The sequence below is a fragment of the Arachis ipaensis genome, chromosome B7 (genome assembly GCF_059453495.1).
Source record: "Arachis ipaensis isolate K30076 ecotype BB chromosome B7, ASM5945349v1, whole genome shotgun sequence".
Classification (NCBI taxonomy): Eukaryota; Viridiplantae; Streptophyta; class Magnoliopsida; order Fabales; family Fabaceae; genus Arachis; species Arachis ipaensis.
Window position 1 is genome coordinate 122,854,458 of NC_142442.1, and position 19,100 is coordinate 122,873,557.

Consider the following 19,100-nt stretch of genomic DNA (forward strand, 5'->3'; position numbering starts at 1 on the left):
TTGTGAGACATCTCAATATTCTCCTCACAAGAACAGATTCAGAATATGTGATCCCCATAGCATCTAAGTCAGTGACGATGATGTTGAATCTTTTAAACAATTCATATATCGTCTCTCCTTCCTTCATTGAGAACATTTCGTATTCTCTATTCAGCATGTCTATTCTGGATCTCTTGACTTGAGTTGTACCTTCATGAGTGATTTGAAGTTTATCCCAGATTTTCTTTGCTGTTGTGCATCTTGATACTCGTCAGTATTCCTCGAAGCAGACCGCACAGTTGAGCAAGTTGACTGCTTTGACGTTGAGCTCTACTTTCTTTCTATCTTCCTCATTCCAATCAGCTTCACCTTTGAGAGTAACCACACCATCAGCTCCTGTAGTGGTTGAAAATTGTGGACCTTCCAGGATTATCTTCCAAAGTCTGTAATCTACTGATTGAACAAATATCTTCATTCTTTCTTTCCAGTAACTGTAGTTCTTTTCATTAAAGAATGGTGGTCTATTTCTTGACTGCCCTTCTGTCAGAGTATAGGCAACAAAATTTGAGCCACTGTTAGCCACCATCAGGATCTTCTCTCCAAGCTGCAAAGCTTGATCTCTTTGAGACCAGGCTCTGATACCAATTGATGGTAATCAGTGGCTAAGAGAAGTGGGGGTTGAATCTTAGTCCCTCTTTTGCTGAGTATTGATTGCTGCTTTTTCAAAAAAACTTTAGGAGATATTTTTGTTTTTTTATCTCGTAACTAGTCAAGAGACCTTTTCTTTTTGTCTCGTAACTGGTTAGGAGATATTTTTTATTTTTGTCTCCTTCGCAACAGAAACAGAATATGAGTAGAAGAGAAAGAGAGAATCACACCCAGAAGTATCCTGGTTCAGCTGCTAAGTACAATGCAGCCTACATCCAGTCTCCATCACAATTGTGGTAGAATTTCACTATAATCATCAGATTACATACACCAATTTTTCCCTAGGAACTACCCATTCCTATCTGGGACGAATCCAGATTCTATCACCAAATCTGAACTTGACTTGGACACCTACCAAGCTTTCAACCGCAAAGTGCTACCAACTTGCAAGGAAATCCCCACAGGATCATGAAACACAACAAATAGATGTACAAATGAACTCCTAGACATCTATGAATTTTTCTTTAATTTTGTTCACTGTCTTTTTTCTCTCACTGGCTTTTTCTTACAAACCTCATTCTGTTTGTCTTTTTCACCATGAGACACAGACAGACAAAACTAAAGAAAAGAAAACAAAATAAAACCCATTGAAGGAGAAGAACTCTGTAAGTTTAGGGTAGCTATGAGAACTCTGTGCTTTCTCTCCTTGTCTCAACGCTTGGCCGTTCACCCTTATTATAGAAGGGGAAGTTTCCAAGGTTGAAACCGGTTCAACCAAGCCACCAACATCTTCTCCAACACATAGCCGGTTCAGACAGAGAAGAGAGAGGAAAAACCGAAATCAAATCAAATCAACATGCATGTACCTCTCTCAACCCTTCTCATCAAGCTTCTTCAATCTGAGCCTTCCATCTTGACTTTGACCCCAAGAATGAATTTCAACCCTTGATGATTCTTTGATCCTTGACAGCTCCTTCCTTTTCATAATTCCATATTTTCTTCTTCTTCGTAGCTCCAATAGCTACCATCTCTCTTGGATGAATCAAAAATGGAAATGAGCTTTAGCCACAGAGATCTTTCTCTTTGACCGAGACCGATCCTTTCTGTTTTTGGCATGAAGATCTTGAAGCTTCTTCTTGAAATCTTGCCTTCAATGGCAAAGATCTTAGCCACACCATGCTTCAGATCTTTCTTTTGTAAAGGCCATCATCAACTTAGCTTTTTTCTTCTTCATAGCTTCATTGTATCTCTGATAACTTGCTTTTGCTTTTTCTTCCTCTGATGGATGTGACAGAATACAAAGAGAGAGGAGAGAGAAAAGAGAAAAGACTTTGAAAGCAATAAATGAAATTAAAAATTGAATTCTTACTTCCAATTATTTATGCATGCATTTAATCAATTTGAATTTTGAATTCCATTCCACAATGTAGTAGGTAACTGTGGAGCTTTCAATACAAATAAATTGATTTGAATTGATTTTCGGTTACCAAGGCATAAAGTTATGTATAAGACTTTTGGTACCAAAGAATAAAGTTAATTGAGTTGAAAATAACCAAGGCAAGGAGCAATGAAGCATGCTTTTGAAATTCTTGGGCACTTTGAGTTTCTTTGCCTTTTAGCCACATGAAGTGAACAATTAATATTGGGCTTTGAGAGACTTGGGCTCCTTTGGTTTCCTTTCTCTTTTAATATTCAGCCACTTCAAGAGAACAACTATTATTGGGCTAAGCATGTTTAGTAACCAAACTGGACTTTCATCACTTGAGCTAAGATAACAATTTTATTTTTCTTCCTGCACACTAATAAAAATATCAAACAACCCATTAAAAGTTACTTAATAATAATTTTAATAATTTCTTAATTACATTTTAATAATGTTTGATCATCATTTCATTAAATATAAGTTTTCCAAACTCAACATATAGAATTGACCAATAAATAATAGTTGAATTTAGTATTCAACTACTATTTTTATCTGTAATAACATTATAAAAATATGAATCTTTTAAAATTATGTCAATTTTGTTCTAATATTATAGATTATGGCATAAAATATCTATAGAATCAAAATTACTTTTATAAAAAGGTCGTAAAAGACAAAAGTCTCTGTCGACTAAGAAGACTAGGGTCTCCGTTAATAAAAAAAATCAAATAATAAGATTTTTTGTTATTATTTTCATGTGAAAGAGTTTAATTTTTTTACTAATAATTAATTTTAATATTTTTTATCTAAAATTAAAACAATTTAACGTGTATACATTTATATTTGATTAAGTGTTAAGCCTATTACACGAATAAAAATAATAATTTGTATGCTTGCTATTTAAAAATAATATTTCTTCTCTATATATATATAAAAATATTATTAGATAATAGCATAAAAAAATTTATATCGATAATTATAAAATTAACTCAAAATCAATTTTTATTAAACAATTAAATCTTGATTCTAACTTTTAATTATAATATTAGTATTCTCTCCAAATTATATGTAATAAATATTTGAAGGAAATGAAGTGAAAATATAGTTTAATCATAAGCGGTAAAAATTTAAAAGTAAATAAAAAAATTAAAAAATAATAATAATAATAATAATTTTTATTTAAATTATATTATTTTGTTAATTTTATTTTTTGTAGAATAAAAAGATAGAGAAAATAGAGAATGAGAGAAAAGAGAGAGAAAGATAAAAAGAAGAATGAGAGAGAGATTTTGTTAATTTTAGAAGAAAAAATTTGGGTGACTGTTGACATATTTTATTTTGTCAAATTATTAATATAAAATATAAAATATATATAGAGTGGGAATGATGGAAAGAAATAGAAAAAGAGAGGTAGATGAGAGAACCTATGATAGGAGTTTATTAATTTCGAAGGAAAATATTTTCTCTTAATTTAATAAGAGAGTGTAAGGTCCCACATCGGTTGGAGAGGGGAACGAAGCATGCCTTATAAGGGTGTGGATAACTCTCTCTAGCATGACGCGTTTTGACGAGTGAGTGTGGGGGGCTTCGGCTATCATCCCTATCATCAAAGGCAAAACCGTGAGGCTTTGTGTGCCAAAGCGGACAATATCGTGCTAGCGGGTGGTTTGGGCTGTTATGTAATGATGTCATGTTGTATATTTTGATTGTTAAATTTGTAATTAGTTATTGATAATAATATATAAGAGAAATAGAGTGGGTGAAGAAATAAGAAAAAAAAAAAAAAAAAGTGATATATAATATATTTTAATAGTAAAATTAGTAATGTATAATAGATAATAGATATTTAGATGTAAAAACACGTCATTTCAGCTACTCAAATCGTTTACGTGGTTTTATAATTATACTGGCTATCGTATTTAGAAGTATGTAACATTTTAAAAATAAATTAAAGCGAACACTAACTTTTGCGATGATGAGAAAGGTGATATTTGTTGTGTTATGATCGGTGGTAGGGTGCCTTGGCTTATAAGGTTTGGAGTTCTTGCAACTCTTTGACTTAAGGTTAAAAGTGATGCTTAAATTTAATAAAGCAAAACCAATGTAAATGGGAGTTACCCTTACGAAACCATCCTCACTACTCAGTTTTTTCAATTAACGAGTAAAAATTATTATTCTTTTCGTTAATATCAATTATTTTATTTATTTTAAATTTAAATTTTAAATTATAAATTTATAATTTTAAAATTAATTAATATTGATTAATTAAAATTATTTTTTCATATTTTTTATTTTTAATTTTATGATAAATTAAATTTTTTATAGCCTTATAGGAACTTGAAATCAAATTGAAAATAAAATAAAAGAAGAAGAAACCGTTGAAAGTGATGGCGTAGGACCAACAATGAAACGTACGACGCAGGGCAGATTCCCGCCAAAGCCAACTTCGGTTAATAATATCATGAATAAATCATTAAAAATAATTTTAAAAAATTTTAACAAAAAATAAATTTTGAAAAAAAATTAAAATTACGATAAAAAATATTTATTAAATATATATGTATTAAAAAATTGTAAAAATTAAATTTTAATATAATTTTTTGTAAATATTATTAGAGGAATAATATTTTTTATTTTTTAAATTTAATAATTTTATGTCAAATGAATTTTTTTTAAAAAATTATCAATGACCAAAAATTTTAAAAGTAAAAAAATTAAAAATTAAATTTTGTTTCAAATTTTTTTATATATCTTTTAAATATTTATCTAAATATTATAACAAAAATTTGAATTAAATAAATAAACTTTTTGTTAAATATAAAAATTATTTTTTATCTATATTAATTATTTTTATCATATTTTTAAATTATTCAAAAAAAACTTTTTTTTATGATAATATTTTTTTAAAAAAAAAATTGTTATCGCTTGAATATTTTAAGTATCAAATAGTGGTAAACTCTAATGACAATGTACTGGGTCCCAGCAACGCACTATGTGGCAACTTGTCCGATGTCCCCCACCGCAATGAAATTTCATATGTACATCTTTCCTCGAGACCAAATTAAAATATAATTGATCAGTACACTGAAATATAAAATATTATATCATTTGTATTTTATTTATATCAAATATGACCATTTGTTTAAATTTGATTACTCACTTTTTTTCATGAAAATAATAACTAAAATATTAACGTATATTATATTAAATAATTAAATTATCAAATTTATTTAATAAATTTAAATTATTATTTTTACATAAAATATCTAAATATCTTTTTTTAGTTTGGTATAGTAATTAATATGGTTATTAAAATATTATTCGTACACCAATTTTTTTTTATTAAAGATAAGATATTCGAATCCGTAACTTTTAAGTAAATATAGAAAGATTATGTCATTTGAGTTATAATTCATTAGTTAATACCTATGTGATTTAATTTATTAATATATATTTATATTTCAATATATATTTTTATATTGGTAACTAAATTTGATCACTGATTTTTTTAGAATATAAGTAACAATGATTATTTGATAGGTATAATTATCTGCGTTTATATAATATCTCATTTTTATGTATCTAGCACAATTTCAACCAATCATTTCATACCATATCACCTATATTTATGGAGACTTAAACATTATCTTGAAGACTAGTACTAGTTTTTAAATTCTTTGTCGCCCGAGAATATGCTCATAATTTCATGACCACTACATTTCATAAATTCCAAATTCAGTTCATGTGATTCTCTCTCGTCTCCCTGCCGACAATTCCAATATGATGGTATCATATATATAAAAATGGAGTTGATTTGAGGGTACATAATTGTGAATTTGATGCTTCACTCTGCAGCTGTTCTATTAGCACTCTTAACATGTCAGGGCGCCTTTGTAAGTGATTCCTTTAAAGTCTCTTTGGCTTTGCATGCCACTGTATCATGCCATGATTCTGTTTATTACTATTTCAATCATATCTCGAAGTGGCCTCTGATTGGGCTATGCTGAAACTTTTTATTTGGTAGGTATTGAAGAAGTAGCAGGGCAGGATGAAAGAAGAGAGCATTCAGAGGATGAAAGAAAGACAGCAATATACAGTCTGAAAAAGAAGGCAATAAATGCATCGAACAAGTTGAGGCATTCTTTTAAGAAGAAAAGAAGCAAAAAGAGTGCCAGCCGGAGTAATTCCCTGTCCATTGAGGATGTTCGAGACGCAAAGGAGCTTCAATCAGTCGATGTATTTCGACAGGCACTTATATCTGATAACTTGCTTCCCGCCAAACACGATGATTATCACACGTTATTGAGGTTACACAACTCACACATTCACTCCTTTTATATTTGGTACACTTTGATTCTGTTAAAAACTAAATTGATGTTTGCAGATTCTTGAAAGCCAGGAAGTTTGACATTGAGAAAGCAAAACACATGTGGGCCAACATGATACAATGGAGGAAAGACTATGGTACAGATACAATTATAGAGGTGAGACACCTTGTTCAAAACAAAATACCTAAGCCTTTGATTGCACAATCAGAACATTATATTACTGTTGTTTTCACTCTGCAGGATTTTGAGTTCAAGGAATTGCATGAAGTCCAGCAGTACTATCCACACGGTAATCATGGCGTAGATAAGGAAGGAAGACCTGTTTATATTGAAAGACTAGGCAAAGTTGATCCCAGCAAACTTATGCAAGTAACTAATATTGAAAGGTACTTGAGATACCATGTGCAGGGTTTTGAGAAAACATTTGCTGTTAAGTTTCCAGCTTGCTCAATAGCTGCTAAGAGACATATAGATTCAAGCACAACCATATTGGATGTTCAAGGCCTGGTATGCATTGTTGTCTGTCTAAATGGTCACTCAAAATGGCTTCAATTAAAACCAGAGTTCGCATTACTTTGTTTCTTTTGTTTTCTAGGGTTTCAAAAATCTAACCAAGTCTGCACGGGAACTCATCACGCGCCTGCAGAAGATTGATGGTGATTACTATCCAGAAGTATGTCTGTTTAGACATCACCGATTTTTTTTTTTTTTCATGGCTTCTGAATGTCTTATGGTGCTTCTAAGTTCACACCTTTAAATGATACTGTGCAGACACTCTACCAAATGTTTATCATCAATGCTGGCCCTGGTTTCAAGATGCTTTGGAACACGGTGAAAACATTCCTAGATCCCAAAACCACGTCAAAAATTCAAGTACGTGTTTCCTTTCTTAGTTAAACTCCAAAGTGATCGCTGAAATAAACCCCTTGCACGGAAAAGATTTTTAAGATTGCGATTGCACCCTAAAAATCTTGAAATTAAAAAAATTGCACCATATTGGTCTCGTTCCCTTTTTGTCGAGTTGCTGGTCACGCCATGGGTGATCTGACACATACCCTTCCACGTTGGACTAGACAACAGCGTTGTTTCGTCTTGACGCTAAAAGTATGATGAAAAGACGTCATTTAACCTTAATGAACCACAAAACGTCTTATGCCAAAAAAAAAATAGTATGACCATTTAGGTTAAACAATATCATTTTATCAGGTATTTAGCACCAAAACTAAAATGACATTGTTTCGTCTAGTCTAGTGTGAAAGAGATGTGTTAGGTTACTCGTAGTGTGAGGAGTAACTTGATGGAAAGAGTGAAGAACTTACATAGTACAATTGTTTTAATCTTGCGGCTTGCGGGTGTTTATGACGCAATTAGAATCTCGGGGACCTTTTCAATGCAAGCGGCCAATCTCAGAGATTATTTTAGGGATTAACTCGTTTAAGATCATTCTTCTAAGGATTTCACTGAAGTAATTACTTTCTACGGTTTTCAGTGTATGATTAATTGATGAATGTTGCATAGGTTCTCGGAAACAAGTTCCAGAGTAAATTACTTGAAGTTATTGATGCGAGGTAACTCTATATTCAACTCTATTAGTTAATTAACTCAGTCAACTTGTATTGTTTTTAGGAAAATTCTGATTAACTGAAACTTTTCAGTGAGCTGCCAGAATTTCTTGGTGGTACTTGCACTTGTGCTGATCGGGATGGTTGTATGAGATCTGATAAAGGGCCATGGCAAGACCCAAACATTATAAAGGTTTGCTGTATATCATGTAAATGTTGTTGTCTGGTTTTTCATTGTGCTTTACTTCTAACAGTAACTCAACTAGAACCATTCCGGGCATGTAGATGGTTCTCAATGGTGAAGTACATTGCTCTAGACAAATAGTAACAGATACTAACGATAAGGCGACCGCATTCGAATGCGATAGGACATCTTATCCAATGGTACAGTTTCTAACATCATCTTAATCTTAGACATTCATTGCATGAATGAGAATACAGAGTTGAGAATTGATTAGATCTTTCTTTGAATTTTCTGTTTCTGAGAGGACAGATAAGAAGTTGTGATACACCTACAGGAGAGTCAGGGTCTGAAGTTGACGAAATTACATCTCCCAAAGCAAGTGGGAATCATATAAACCCTATCTTGACTCCAGTGCATGAAGAAGTAAGTTAGCAGCATGAGCTTGAGGTTCCAAAAGAATAAATTTCTGCACTGCAATAAATTAAGAAGAATTTGATTTGTGTTTTTGCAGGCAAGACTGGTTGGAAAGGCTAATCATGCTGCTAAGGGTTTCTCTGAGCATGATGAGTATATACCAATGGTTGACAAGGCTGTGGATGTTGGCTGGAAGGAAAAGCAAGCAACATCTCAAAACTCATCTGCCTCAACAACAGGTTATTTAGTTGTACATCTTTCCTTAATTTTCTAGTGTTTTGATATGCCATACTTAACCGAAAATTGATAATTCAAAAGTATTTGTCATTCTAAGCTGCATACATCTTTTCAAGGTCAATATGCTTTAAGTGATCCAAATTCTTGGCATCCAAGACTAGTATTCCTGTTAACACATTGGTGCTCATTGCAGAAAAATTTCTATCGAGTAATGAAAAATGTCCTGATGGAAACCGAGCATATATCTGGACTGTCATAATGAGCTTCTTCTTAGCCCTCGTTACTTTTGCCCGTTCGATAGCATTTGGTGGTGTTAAAGGAATACTGAGGCATGAATCTAATTCTTCTCAAAGTATAACAAGCATGACTGTTGATTCAGTGTCTATGGAAGAATCTGGTACTCCTTCACCTGCTCCTGAGTTCACAGAGACAAACCTCCCCGCATCAGCCTTGAAACGCCTTGGCGAGCTTGAAGAGAAAGTTAACATGCTACAATCAAAATCTAATGTGATGACATATGAGAAAGAGGAGCAGCTGAATGCTGCAGTTTATCGAGTTGATGCATTGGAATCAGAGTTGATTGCTACAAAGAAGGTAACTGCAGTTTGTTTTGTGAAATCACATTCTTTTCTTCCAGCTGAAAGGCAGCATCTCCTGCTGCTTTACTCTCAAATTTTGAAGAGAAACATTATAACGTATGATTTGCCATCAAATTGGCTAGTCCACTATATCATCTAGTTTAAGGTGTATTTTTAAACTGTTTAATTCGCTTCCTAAACAGGCTCTATACGAAGCTTTGATAAAACAAGAAGAATTAATGGAATACATAGAAAGACAGGACAAACACAAAAGCATGGTAAGTCAAAGATATTTGTACCATATATATATATTATTTTACAAAACAGATGTTGGTTACCATCCTCCACGATATAGGAAACTCTAAAAATATGTTCCATCTGTCCGTACTTACAGTGGAAAAAGGTTTGCTGTTGAAGAGATACTGCACCCAAAGGAGCTTGTTTTGTGGGTAACACGTTATTTCTTGTCAGTTTGAGTGTAATAATATTTAAACTTGCAGCAAAGAATATTGTTCTTCTACCTGCCACACTGGTCTTGTATCTAAATTTCTCTTTACGGGTCACAGATTTCTAGTTTTCTACGTATTCCAACAATTTGAAGTATCTGTGGTACTAGTACTATAAATTATAGGAGCAAGAAAATATGTATTTTCCCAATAGAACGGTTTTCTTGGAATTTGAATTGGCCTGTAAATATGATAATCAGATCAATGAGATACGCATTCAACAAAATGTATAAAGAGATTTTCCAATATAAGAAAGTGAGATGAGATGTTGAGGGACTTAATGTTAACGAATTCTGGAAACAAGTATGCCAAAACTACAAATGAGCTGTAGCATTTTCATCTATCAATATCAAGTAATTTCTATATGAACATTTGCCAAAACTAATCATGTTTTATCACATTTATGATACAATGGTATTTTACACATAACTGCTCTCTCCAAGGTTGTAATTCGTAAAGAAAGAAAATGAGAGCTTCAAATAAACACTATCCCAGTATGAGCTTTAATTTGAATGTGCCAGCAGAATGGAGAAAGTATGAGCTGCTTCTGCAAATTCAACCTACATATGTCCATTTTGTACTACTCAAACATGAGATAATAAATACATCCTAGTTTGTGTCTCAGAGAGAGAGAGAGAGAGAGAGAGAGAGAGAGAAAACCTTGTAACAGCTCATAAACTCATTGGCACACAGATCATCAGCCACGCAATGGCCAAATTACGCTGACAAAGTAAAAACCAGATCTGAGCTGAAGACACGGCCTATAAGCTGGGTTTTGTCAAATCCTCATTACCCTTTACTGCATACACTGGGAAGTTAGCTGCTAATTATGATCATGAAGTTTGCCAAGCTAAATTCTAATCATGGAGGAAATGCAAATTATTTAAAAGTTTCTTCTTTTTTTCAGGGGGAAAAAATTCAATACCATTATCCATTCTATATGCACCTAGAAGTCATATATGCACAGATAAAAAATTCCATAGTCTCAATTGACCAGAACTGCAACCTTCACATGACCATTTGATCCAAGCATGGGCCATGTATATTTATATAATGGTCTAATGGGTTCGACCAAAAGATACATAAAAGACATTGAGGGAAATAAGAATGTTAATCAAATTAGTTATGCGTGCATACCACTGCAATCTTTGTCAAGTCTCAGCTATAACAATCCATTAAATCCAGTTTGCACTTTATGAAGGTTGCAAGTTTGTGACTTTCTTTCTTTTTTCATCCCCCTCAATCATTTCGGTGTAGCAGCTCACGATCTTCTTGTCTAATTCATAATGTTCTTCCATTTTACTCAAACGTTTCAAATCCAGGTCGAGAAAATGAACCTGACAAAGAACAAATTGCAACCAAGCTAAGATGCATGGAATAACAAGCATTACAAGTATAATTCTTGTCACATCATAGATAAAGAAACTGATAATAGAATCACCAAGAATGGGGCCTAAAATTACTAATTTGCTGCTGAAATAAAATAAATAAATAAATAATGTGATGCACTGTCCAATGTTTATCTCATCAAAGAAATTTAAACAAATAATAAGATGCAATGAGCTGCTACCTTAAAATCAAAGGTTTGGTTAGTTGACTTAAGACATACGTTATTGTATTCAGATCCAGAATCTCCCTCTCTTCTTGGTCTAAAGCATATCATCAAACTACAGTCTTTTGCAGTTGCTGCTATCAAATAGTCTTTCACAATTCTCAAGCTTTCATCCAAAGAAGCAGAATGAAAAACAGAAAATCTTTTTGCTTGCTCGTCACTCAATTCTTTACAAACCAAGCACTGTTGACAAGTAATTTCATAGTATGCATGAATGGCTCCTTCAATGTCAACACTATCAAGCTTCTGAACCTCCAAGAGCCGATCTAGTACCCTTGACTTTTGCACGGCCTCAGCAACAAGAGTGACTAAGTTCTCTGTACATTTACCAGCATCAGCTACAATGACAGACTTAAGTGAATCCTCAAATGCTTTCGCAATAGAAACATTTGTATCTTTTGCTCCACAACCCAATCCACCAAATATGAGATAGCCATTCAAAAATACCCGGAAATTGTTCTGAGGGGTAGTAAAAAGGTCCACAATAGCTTTATAAATTCTTTCCTTGCATCCAGAGAACAGATCAAGTGGATTATATTCACTTATCAGTGCTATCTACAATGATTCGAAAAATATGTATCTCAAATTTTAAGGTAAGAGAAGAAAATATAAGGTTAATAAAAAAAATGTTGTCACTACATAATGTGAGAACATGAAGAAGAATGCACAATGCAGCAACCAAGATACCAGCAAACGTCAAATTACATTGATGAGGTACCTCTCCTTGATGCAATTTCAGGGCTTGGTGCATTGCAAAACGTGTTATCGTTCTTTTGATTGCAGTTCCTTCAGATATGAATCTTGACAGAGGAAGAAATCCGCATTTGGGCTACATTTTTTGAAGAAGACTTCAAATGTTACAACCAAATGAAAGAGAAAGAGAAATAGAAAGGAAGCAGGTGAGACAATCAAGTTAAAGTTGTGGACCAGGTACCTTTATCTCAACAGATATGCAAGATCTAGATTCTAGGGCCCCTGAAATGGAATGAAAGGGAGATTGCAACAGAAATTTCAAATATTTTACAAATAGGTAAGCGGGATGACTAAAATCATCTTACCAAATTAATATTACAGGGGTAAACAGAAAAATAGAAATAATATTTGAACCACTCTTTTCATACATGTTTCTTATACGCTTTTTCGTTTATGGTATAAAAGACAAACATTTTATCATCTCTCACTTCTTATAAATCACATTTGATACTAAAAAACGAAAAGTGTACAAGAGTAATGTAAACAAAAATAGTGCATATAACATTAGTCAAATTTAAATCCCACGGGATGTAAATGAGGCTTAATTATGTCCTTGCAGTTGAATAAGCAGCTCATCAATACTTGAATGATCAATGGCAAGTTGGGTTCTACCCAAAGCAATATTTAATTTGGGTCATTCCCCAGTTGACATTTTCTCTAGTTTGTATTGCAACTCAAGGGAGACAAAGTAATACAGGCAATACTATTGAATACCAACTTCTCCAACTTCAGATGGAAAATTATCTAAGTAAAACCATATTGAAGCAAGCAAATCCTTAACAGAAAGTGGTAAAAGTAATTTCATATGGAGATATGTGAGTACCATGAGTAAAGAGCGAATAATCGGACATGAGTAGCACAGATTCACAAAGCGTGTCAATCTTGGCATTATCAACTCGCCAAATAGGACGCTTAGAAATAACGTCCTTTTCAACTGCCTCAAGAAACTCCTTCAACACCATGACATGCATCTAACAACGAGGTAATAACAAAATATAGATAAGAGTACAGATCATCATCATTATGAGTAAAATGTTAACATACAAGTTTATCCTACATACCCCAGCATCAACATATTGGGAACCAAGCAATGGCTTCATAACGTGCTCGACAAATAGATGGCATGCAAGTTCGCTGTCGGAAGATCCTATGAGTTGATCAATGTCTTTCCAGAGAAGGTGTTCGTGCGCGTTCAAAGCAGAGGGGCTCCTCATAGCAAGAGCACAGTTCCTTGGAGCCTTGCGCAAGCGCATCACTTTCCCAATCTGAGCTCATCAACATGAATTTTCATTTGTTGGGGTCAGAACACACATAAATTTGAATGAAAAAAGAGAAAGAGAATGAAGTAATGCACGCACAAAAGGAGGATATGATCCAACGTAAGCGAGAACAATGTTGGCAGCTCCTTCGCCTCTGTAAACCCACCCAGCAGCGTCCTTCTTTGTTAAAGTCACATCCATCCAACAATCGGTTTCGTACATTTATTTACCTATAATAAACGCCCAGTCAAGCATTTCATCAAACACTATCAGGGCATTCCAAATATAATAAAACACTATATCATGGTAAAACCTAACTAGGTTCGTCGTCTTCTTAATTGCGGTCAGATCCTTCGTCCTCGTGCCCTTGGTAAATTTTGATCCTTGAACGATCACGTTTTTCTGTTGCTTTTGCATGTTACGGTCACGCTTTAGGAAACAGTAATGTAATAGTGTAATACAATGGTTCACGATTTTTTCTTACTTTTTTTTTTTTTTTGAAGAATATTAGTGATTTTTTTTTTGGGTCATAGAATACTTTGATTGTTGATTTGGATTAATGGATTATCAACACTTTTTTGTCACGGCATCACTTTTTAAGTTGTAGCAATATTTTGTGTTCGCTTTGGTCTGAGAACAATTGAATCCGGCTGAAACAAAATGAACTTATATGAGCCCAAATGAAGAAAAAATTGAAAATGATCTTCTTAATTTTTTTAACAATTAAAAAAATAAAGTGTGATTTTTTATTTTTTTTTAATAATTAAAAAAATAAAATGTAATTTTTTATTATTAATTTTATAAATAAGATAAAAAAATATAAAACATATTAAAAAATTAAAAATTATATTTTATTATTTTAATTTTTTTTAACAATTAAAAACATCCATTTTCAAAAATATTGAGTTTATTGCTTACACCTCACTAGCCATGGAAAATGTTGTTAGCTATACCATTACATCTTGTTTATGAGATAACCAACATTTTTTATTATAATTAAATACCACGTACCGTTGCAGGCATTTTTCGAAAAGAAGCATCAATATCTTCTTCTGGGCGGTCAAGCATGGTATCAACCTGAAGGAAGTATCCTTAATTTTTGCGGTGAAATTTTATACTGAAGTGAAGCATCAATATCTTCTTCTGGGCGGTCAAGCATGGTATCAACCTGAAGGAAGTATCCTTAATTTTTGCGGTGAAATTTTATACTGAAGTGAAGCCAACAAAAAAACCTGATTCAAACCTCAACAACAAATTTGTAACTTAATTCCAAATTTTGGAGCATTTCAGAGTGGATAGCCATAATCTTCTCGTGGAGGCCATGGAAGGAGGCTCACAGCATAACTCCCGTAAGGGAGAGAATGAATTTGGGAATTGGGTGGACGGTTGGGTTGGGATTTGAGTAAGGTTTTTGGGCTTAGTCCATGACCAAAAAAAAGTTAATATTAATTAATTTTTTTAATTATATTACGTGTAAAAATATTTTATACGTGTATTTAATTATGTAACATTGTATTAACAAAAATAATTATTTTTAGTTAACAAGTTATAACTAAATGGTATAGTCTTTTCATACTCACCTAGAAGTCGTAGATTCGAGTCTCACTCCTAATTTTGAAAAAAAATAACTATTTTCAAAAATGTAAAATCGCCATAATTAAAAAATCCACCTAATCCGCACCGCCTAATCCGTAGACTTTAGCGGGTTTCGGCAAGGCAGGACGGACTTCTCCGACGCGCCCATCGTTTTCTTTTTTAATTGAAAATGATAATCGAAAATGTTCTAAGTTATAATTTGAATAATGTTATATATTTGATTAAGAGGAGTGCTAGGGGACCAGCAAATTTTGGTATTTGTAGCCATCAAATAGCCATCAATGATGATTTTAATGGTGTGAGATTAGTGTGAGATTTCATCTAATGGCTCACTTTTCCTTGTTGGTTACATGCTGGCCAGAATTTAGAAAAGTTGCTAACCTCCTAGACTTTTCCTTTGATTAATTAGAGACTTGAAAATGTGTAATTATATGTTTTGGACAATGTTTATTTTATGTTTTACAGTATTAATTTTATTATTTTGTTTCAAAAAACTTGGTTGATAATTATATTTATTATATATTTAGAATTATAAAGACTTTTAATATTTATGAATTTTGAAATTATAATATTTTATGTATGTAGAAATTATAAACTTATTGAAATAATTGTAAAATTATATATATTATTTAATATTTAATAGTTTATTAATAAATAAATAAATAAAATAAAAAAGAGAATTGGCAGGTTTAGCCTACCAACCCGCCGTTAGGCGGGACGGAGGAGAAATTTGGGACCGCCTCACTAGGCGGGGCAGGGCAGACCAGCCCACCAAATAGCGGGCTTTTGGCGGGGCAGACTAGCCCGTTTGCCACCCGTATTTATACGACTGTGTAAAATGTTTTACACTCTCAGTGCATCAAAGTTAAACTCATATAAATTATATATTAAAATATAAAATACAAAATAAAAATAAATTAAATCTATTATGTATTTGTATTATATCTATTATATCTTAATAATTTTACAACTAAAATGTGTCACATGTCACTCTCTCATTGTAATTAAAATCAAATAATTTTCTCCAAAATTAAATAGCTCTTTCATCTTCTCTCTAATTCCTTCACCTACTCTATTTCTCTTAGACTCTTATATATCATTATTAATATTAATGACTAATTTTTACTTACTAATTTTACAACTAAAATGTGTCACACGTCATTTTCTCATTGCAATTAAAATCAATTTTTTTCTTTCAAAATAAAAGAATTCTCTACTTCTCTCTTGCATTCCTTTACCCACTATATCTCTTTTATATATTATTATCAATGAACACAAATTTGTCAATCAAAATATGTAATATGACATTCTCTAATTACAATTAAAATTAAATTATATCTTATCTTACTAATTTTACAACTAAAACGTACCACATGTCACTCTCTCATTGCCATTAAAATTAAATATTTTTCTCCAAAATTAAAATATTCTCTCCTCCTCTCTCTCATTTCTTCACTCATTCTATTTCTCTTATATATCATTACCAATGATTAATTACAAATTTGTCAATCAAAATGTGCAACATGACATTCTCTAATTACAATTAAAATTAAAATTAAAATATTAAAATTGAAATTAAAATATAACTATATTATTAATTTAACAATCAAAATGTGTCACATGACACTCTTTCATTAAAATTAAGATAAAATATTTTCCTTCAAAATTAATAAACCTCCTTCTTTCAACCTCTTATCTACCTCTCTGTCCTTCTTTATTTCTCTTTACCTTTCACACTCTATATATAACTTATAATTTATATTTTATATTACTAATTTGACAAAACATAACGTGTCACAAAGATATTCTTTTATTACAATTAAAATACAATCTTTTTCTCCAAAATTAACAAACTTTATTTCTCTTTCTACTTTATCTTTTTCTCTCCCTTTTCTCTCTCGTTCTCGGCCTCTCTCAACCTTTCTATTATACAAAAAGTAAAATTAATAAAATAATATAATTATAATTAAAAACTAATTTTATAATATTATTCACATAAAAAAATATCATAATTATATACATATTTTTTAATTTTTTTATTTAATTTAAAATTTTTATTACTTATCTTTTTAATTTATATTTTTATCTCTCTTCATTCAAATTTTTATTACATATAATTTTTTGGTGACTGAAATAAATTAAACAAAGAAAAACAAAACAAACAAAACAAGGAACTGCCTAAATAGAGGGATAGTCCCGTTTAAGACTACTCTTAAACTCCTCCCAAGGTGAAAGAAGCTCCACATGCGAAAGTTGTAACTTCATCGCCATCTTTGCCATAGTATCTGTCATCGTGTTTGCATCTCTCATAATCAAACGAAAGTCAACCCGCCAATTCCAATGCATGATATCTCTTATTTTGAGCACCAGTGGATCAATAAACCCAAAACCATCTTGAGTAACAAGATTAAATGCTTCCACACAATCCGTCTCACAAATAACATCTCGTTGACCTACATCCCAAGCTAAGAGATATCCTCTCCAAATAGCAAACAATTCTCCTTGAAGAATACTATTACTCTCAATCATTCCCAAACACCCCATTTGCCAGCTCCCATTACAATCTCTAATAACACAAGCAAAACCAACACTATCACCCGAACCAAAATAACTAGCATCACAATTAATCTTAAAAGTACCAATGGATGGGGGATTCCAAAAACCATTTAGAGTAGAGGGAAGGGACATACGTTGTAATTCAAAGATATTCCTAAGCTCCTTTTCTGAAGTTAATGCCAGACAAATCACTTTTTTCGGAGGCCAAGTTTCATCGGGATTAAAGATGTCATTATTTCTTGCTCGCCATATCCACCAAAGTCCCGAAAAGAACTTGAACGGATGCTCTCTGCTATGATACAAGAACCAGTTCTTCAAATCCAAAGGATGACAAGAAATATCCAACCTATGTCAGACAAGCTGAGCTTTGGGACAATCCCGAATACAATGTAAAACCGATTTCTGGCTAGAAAGACATCTTGGACACTTATCCGATGACGACATCCCTCTTCTAAAGCGAAAACTTGCAGTAGGAAGAGCCTCCTTAAGACACAACCAAGCCAAAAATTTATGCTTTTCCGGAACAAGCTGGCGCCAAAGCCAAAGCCAATTCTCCCGCTCCTCCCAACCAAACAGTTGCTTACACAACCACAAGTAACCATTGCGAGAGTTATAGACTTTGGCAGCAGACCCACTCCAATACCAACCCACTTCCGGACCTGCTTGTTCATCTGGATTGTAAGAAAGAATATTATCTTTCAGATTTTGAGATAAAGGAGAATAAAGAGTATCCAAATGCCACCTACCAACCGACCAAATATCCTGTATCCGGAGATTCAAATAAAAAATGTGAACATAATCGATCTCATTAGATAACCATCCTTCTTTCCTCCAGCTAGAAAACCAAAAATTCTTGTTCAAATCTCCAATACACCAAGCAAACCCATCCTTCAACACTTCCCAAGCCTTGCAAAGACACCTCCAAATGGGAGAGTCCTTGTTCTTAGGATAACTAAAACAGTCATATAGAGATGATCGGTATTTGGCATCCAACAATTGGACCCATAGCTTGTTTGGCTGCTGGAAGAAAGTCCAAACTAGCTTCCCAAGAAGAGCAATATTTACACAATAAGGATCTCTAATCCCTAAACCTCCATTTTTTTTGGAGTAACCAGTACCTTCCAACTAACAAGATTCAATCCTCTTCCATCAACTTGTCCTTTCCAAAGAAAATTCCTCATCATAGATTCCAATTTACTAATGATTTCTTTGGGAAAAATAGAGACATGCATCTGGTACGTGGGAATAGCAGCGACAACAGAATTAACCAAGCAAAGTCTACCAGCCCGATTGAGTAAACTTCCTTTCCAGCTTGCTAGCCTACTCCGAATCTTATCCAGGACACCATTGAAAGCTGAACGAGTCACCCTAGAATGGCTAAGGGTAACTCCAAGATACTTGCCCAAGTCCTGGACAAATCTGATAGAGGATACCCTAGTGAAAACCTCTTTCCTTGTTGCAGAGA

At 32.8% G+C, this 19,100-nt stretch overlaps 2 protein-coding genes across 8 annotated transcripts; one reads left to right on the plus strand and one right to left on the minus strand.

The window, feature by feature from the left end:
• The first annotated feature begins 5,692 nt into the window (after positions 1–5,692).
• LOC107610101 (phosphatidylinositol/phosphatidylcholine transfer protein SFH6) lies at positions 5,693–10,085 on the plus strand. Its single transcript, XM_016312174.3, has 14 exons — positions 5,693–5,943; positions 6,075–6,357; positions 6,435–6,534; positions 6,619–6,885; positions 6,974–7,051; positions 7,150–7,251; positions 7,897–7,946; positions 8,034–8,133; positions 8,226–8,324; positions 8,434–8,547; positions 8,636–8,777; positions 8,969–9,369; positions 9,557–9,631; positions 9,748–10,085. Exons 1-14 carry the CDS (start codon positions 5,928–5,930, stop codon positions 9,766–9,768), a joined length of 1,848 nt encoding a protein of 615 aa, XP_016167660.1. The 5' UTR covers positions 5,693–5,927; the 3' UTR covers positions 9,769–10,085.
• Positions 10,086–14,052, minus strand: LOC107610102 (inositol-pentakisphosphate 2-kinase-like). Of its 7 annotated transcripts, none has more exons than XM_021106169.2 (10): positions 13,802–14,052; positions 13,583–13,713; positions 13,286–13,489; positions 13,048–13,195; positions 12,406–12,446; positions 12,190–12,300; positions 11,430–12,026; positions 10,997–11,196; positions 10,520–10,667; positions 10,086–10,439 (listed from the first exon to the last, which is right to left on the minus strand). In XM_021106169.2, exons 2-8 carry the CDS (start codon positions 13,703–13,705, stop codon positions 11,053–11,055), a joined length of 1,368 nt encoding a protein of 455 aa, XP_020961828.1. In that variant the 5' UTR covers positions 13,706–13,713; positions 13,802–14,052; the 3' UTR covers positions 10,086–10,439; positions 10,520–10,667; positions 10,997–11,052. The 7 variants fall into 7 exon arrangements, with proteins under 7 accessions (XP_020961828.1, XP_088349285.1, XP_088349286.1 ...); XM_088493159.1 differs by having other exon boundaries at positions 10,086–10,419; positions 10,520–10,658; positions 13,802–13,989; XM_088493160.1 differs by having other exon boundaries at positions 10,520–10,658; positions 13,802–13,989.
• Between the last annotated feature and the right edge of the window lie 5,048 nt (positions 14,053–19,100).

Coding starts and splice junctions, on each gene's coding strand:
- LOC107610101 (XM_016312174.3), top strand. Junction 8,134..8,225: donor AAGACCCAAACATTATAAAG/GTTTGCTGTATA, acceptor CCGGGCATGTAG/ATGGTTCTCAATGGTGAAGT. Junction 8,325..8,433: donor ATAGGACATCTTATCCAATG/GTACAGTTTCTA, acceptor CTGAGAGGACAG/ATAAGAAGTTGTGATACACC.
- LOC107610102 (XM_021106169.2), bottom strand. CDS start 13,705: ATGTACGAAACCGATTGTTGGATGGATGTGACTTTAACAAAGAAGGAC. Junction 13,490..13,582: donor TTGGATCATATCCTCCTTTT/GTGCGTGCATTA, acceptor TGATGAGCTCAG/ATTGGGAAAGTGATGCGCTT. Junction 12,027..12,189: donor TGAAATTGCATCAAGGAGAG/GTACCTCATCAA, acceptor GAATCATTGTAG/ATAGCACTGATAAGTGAATA.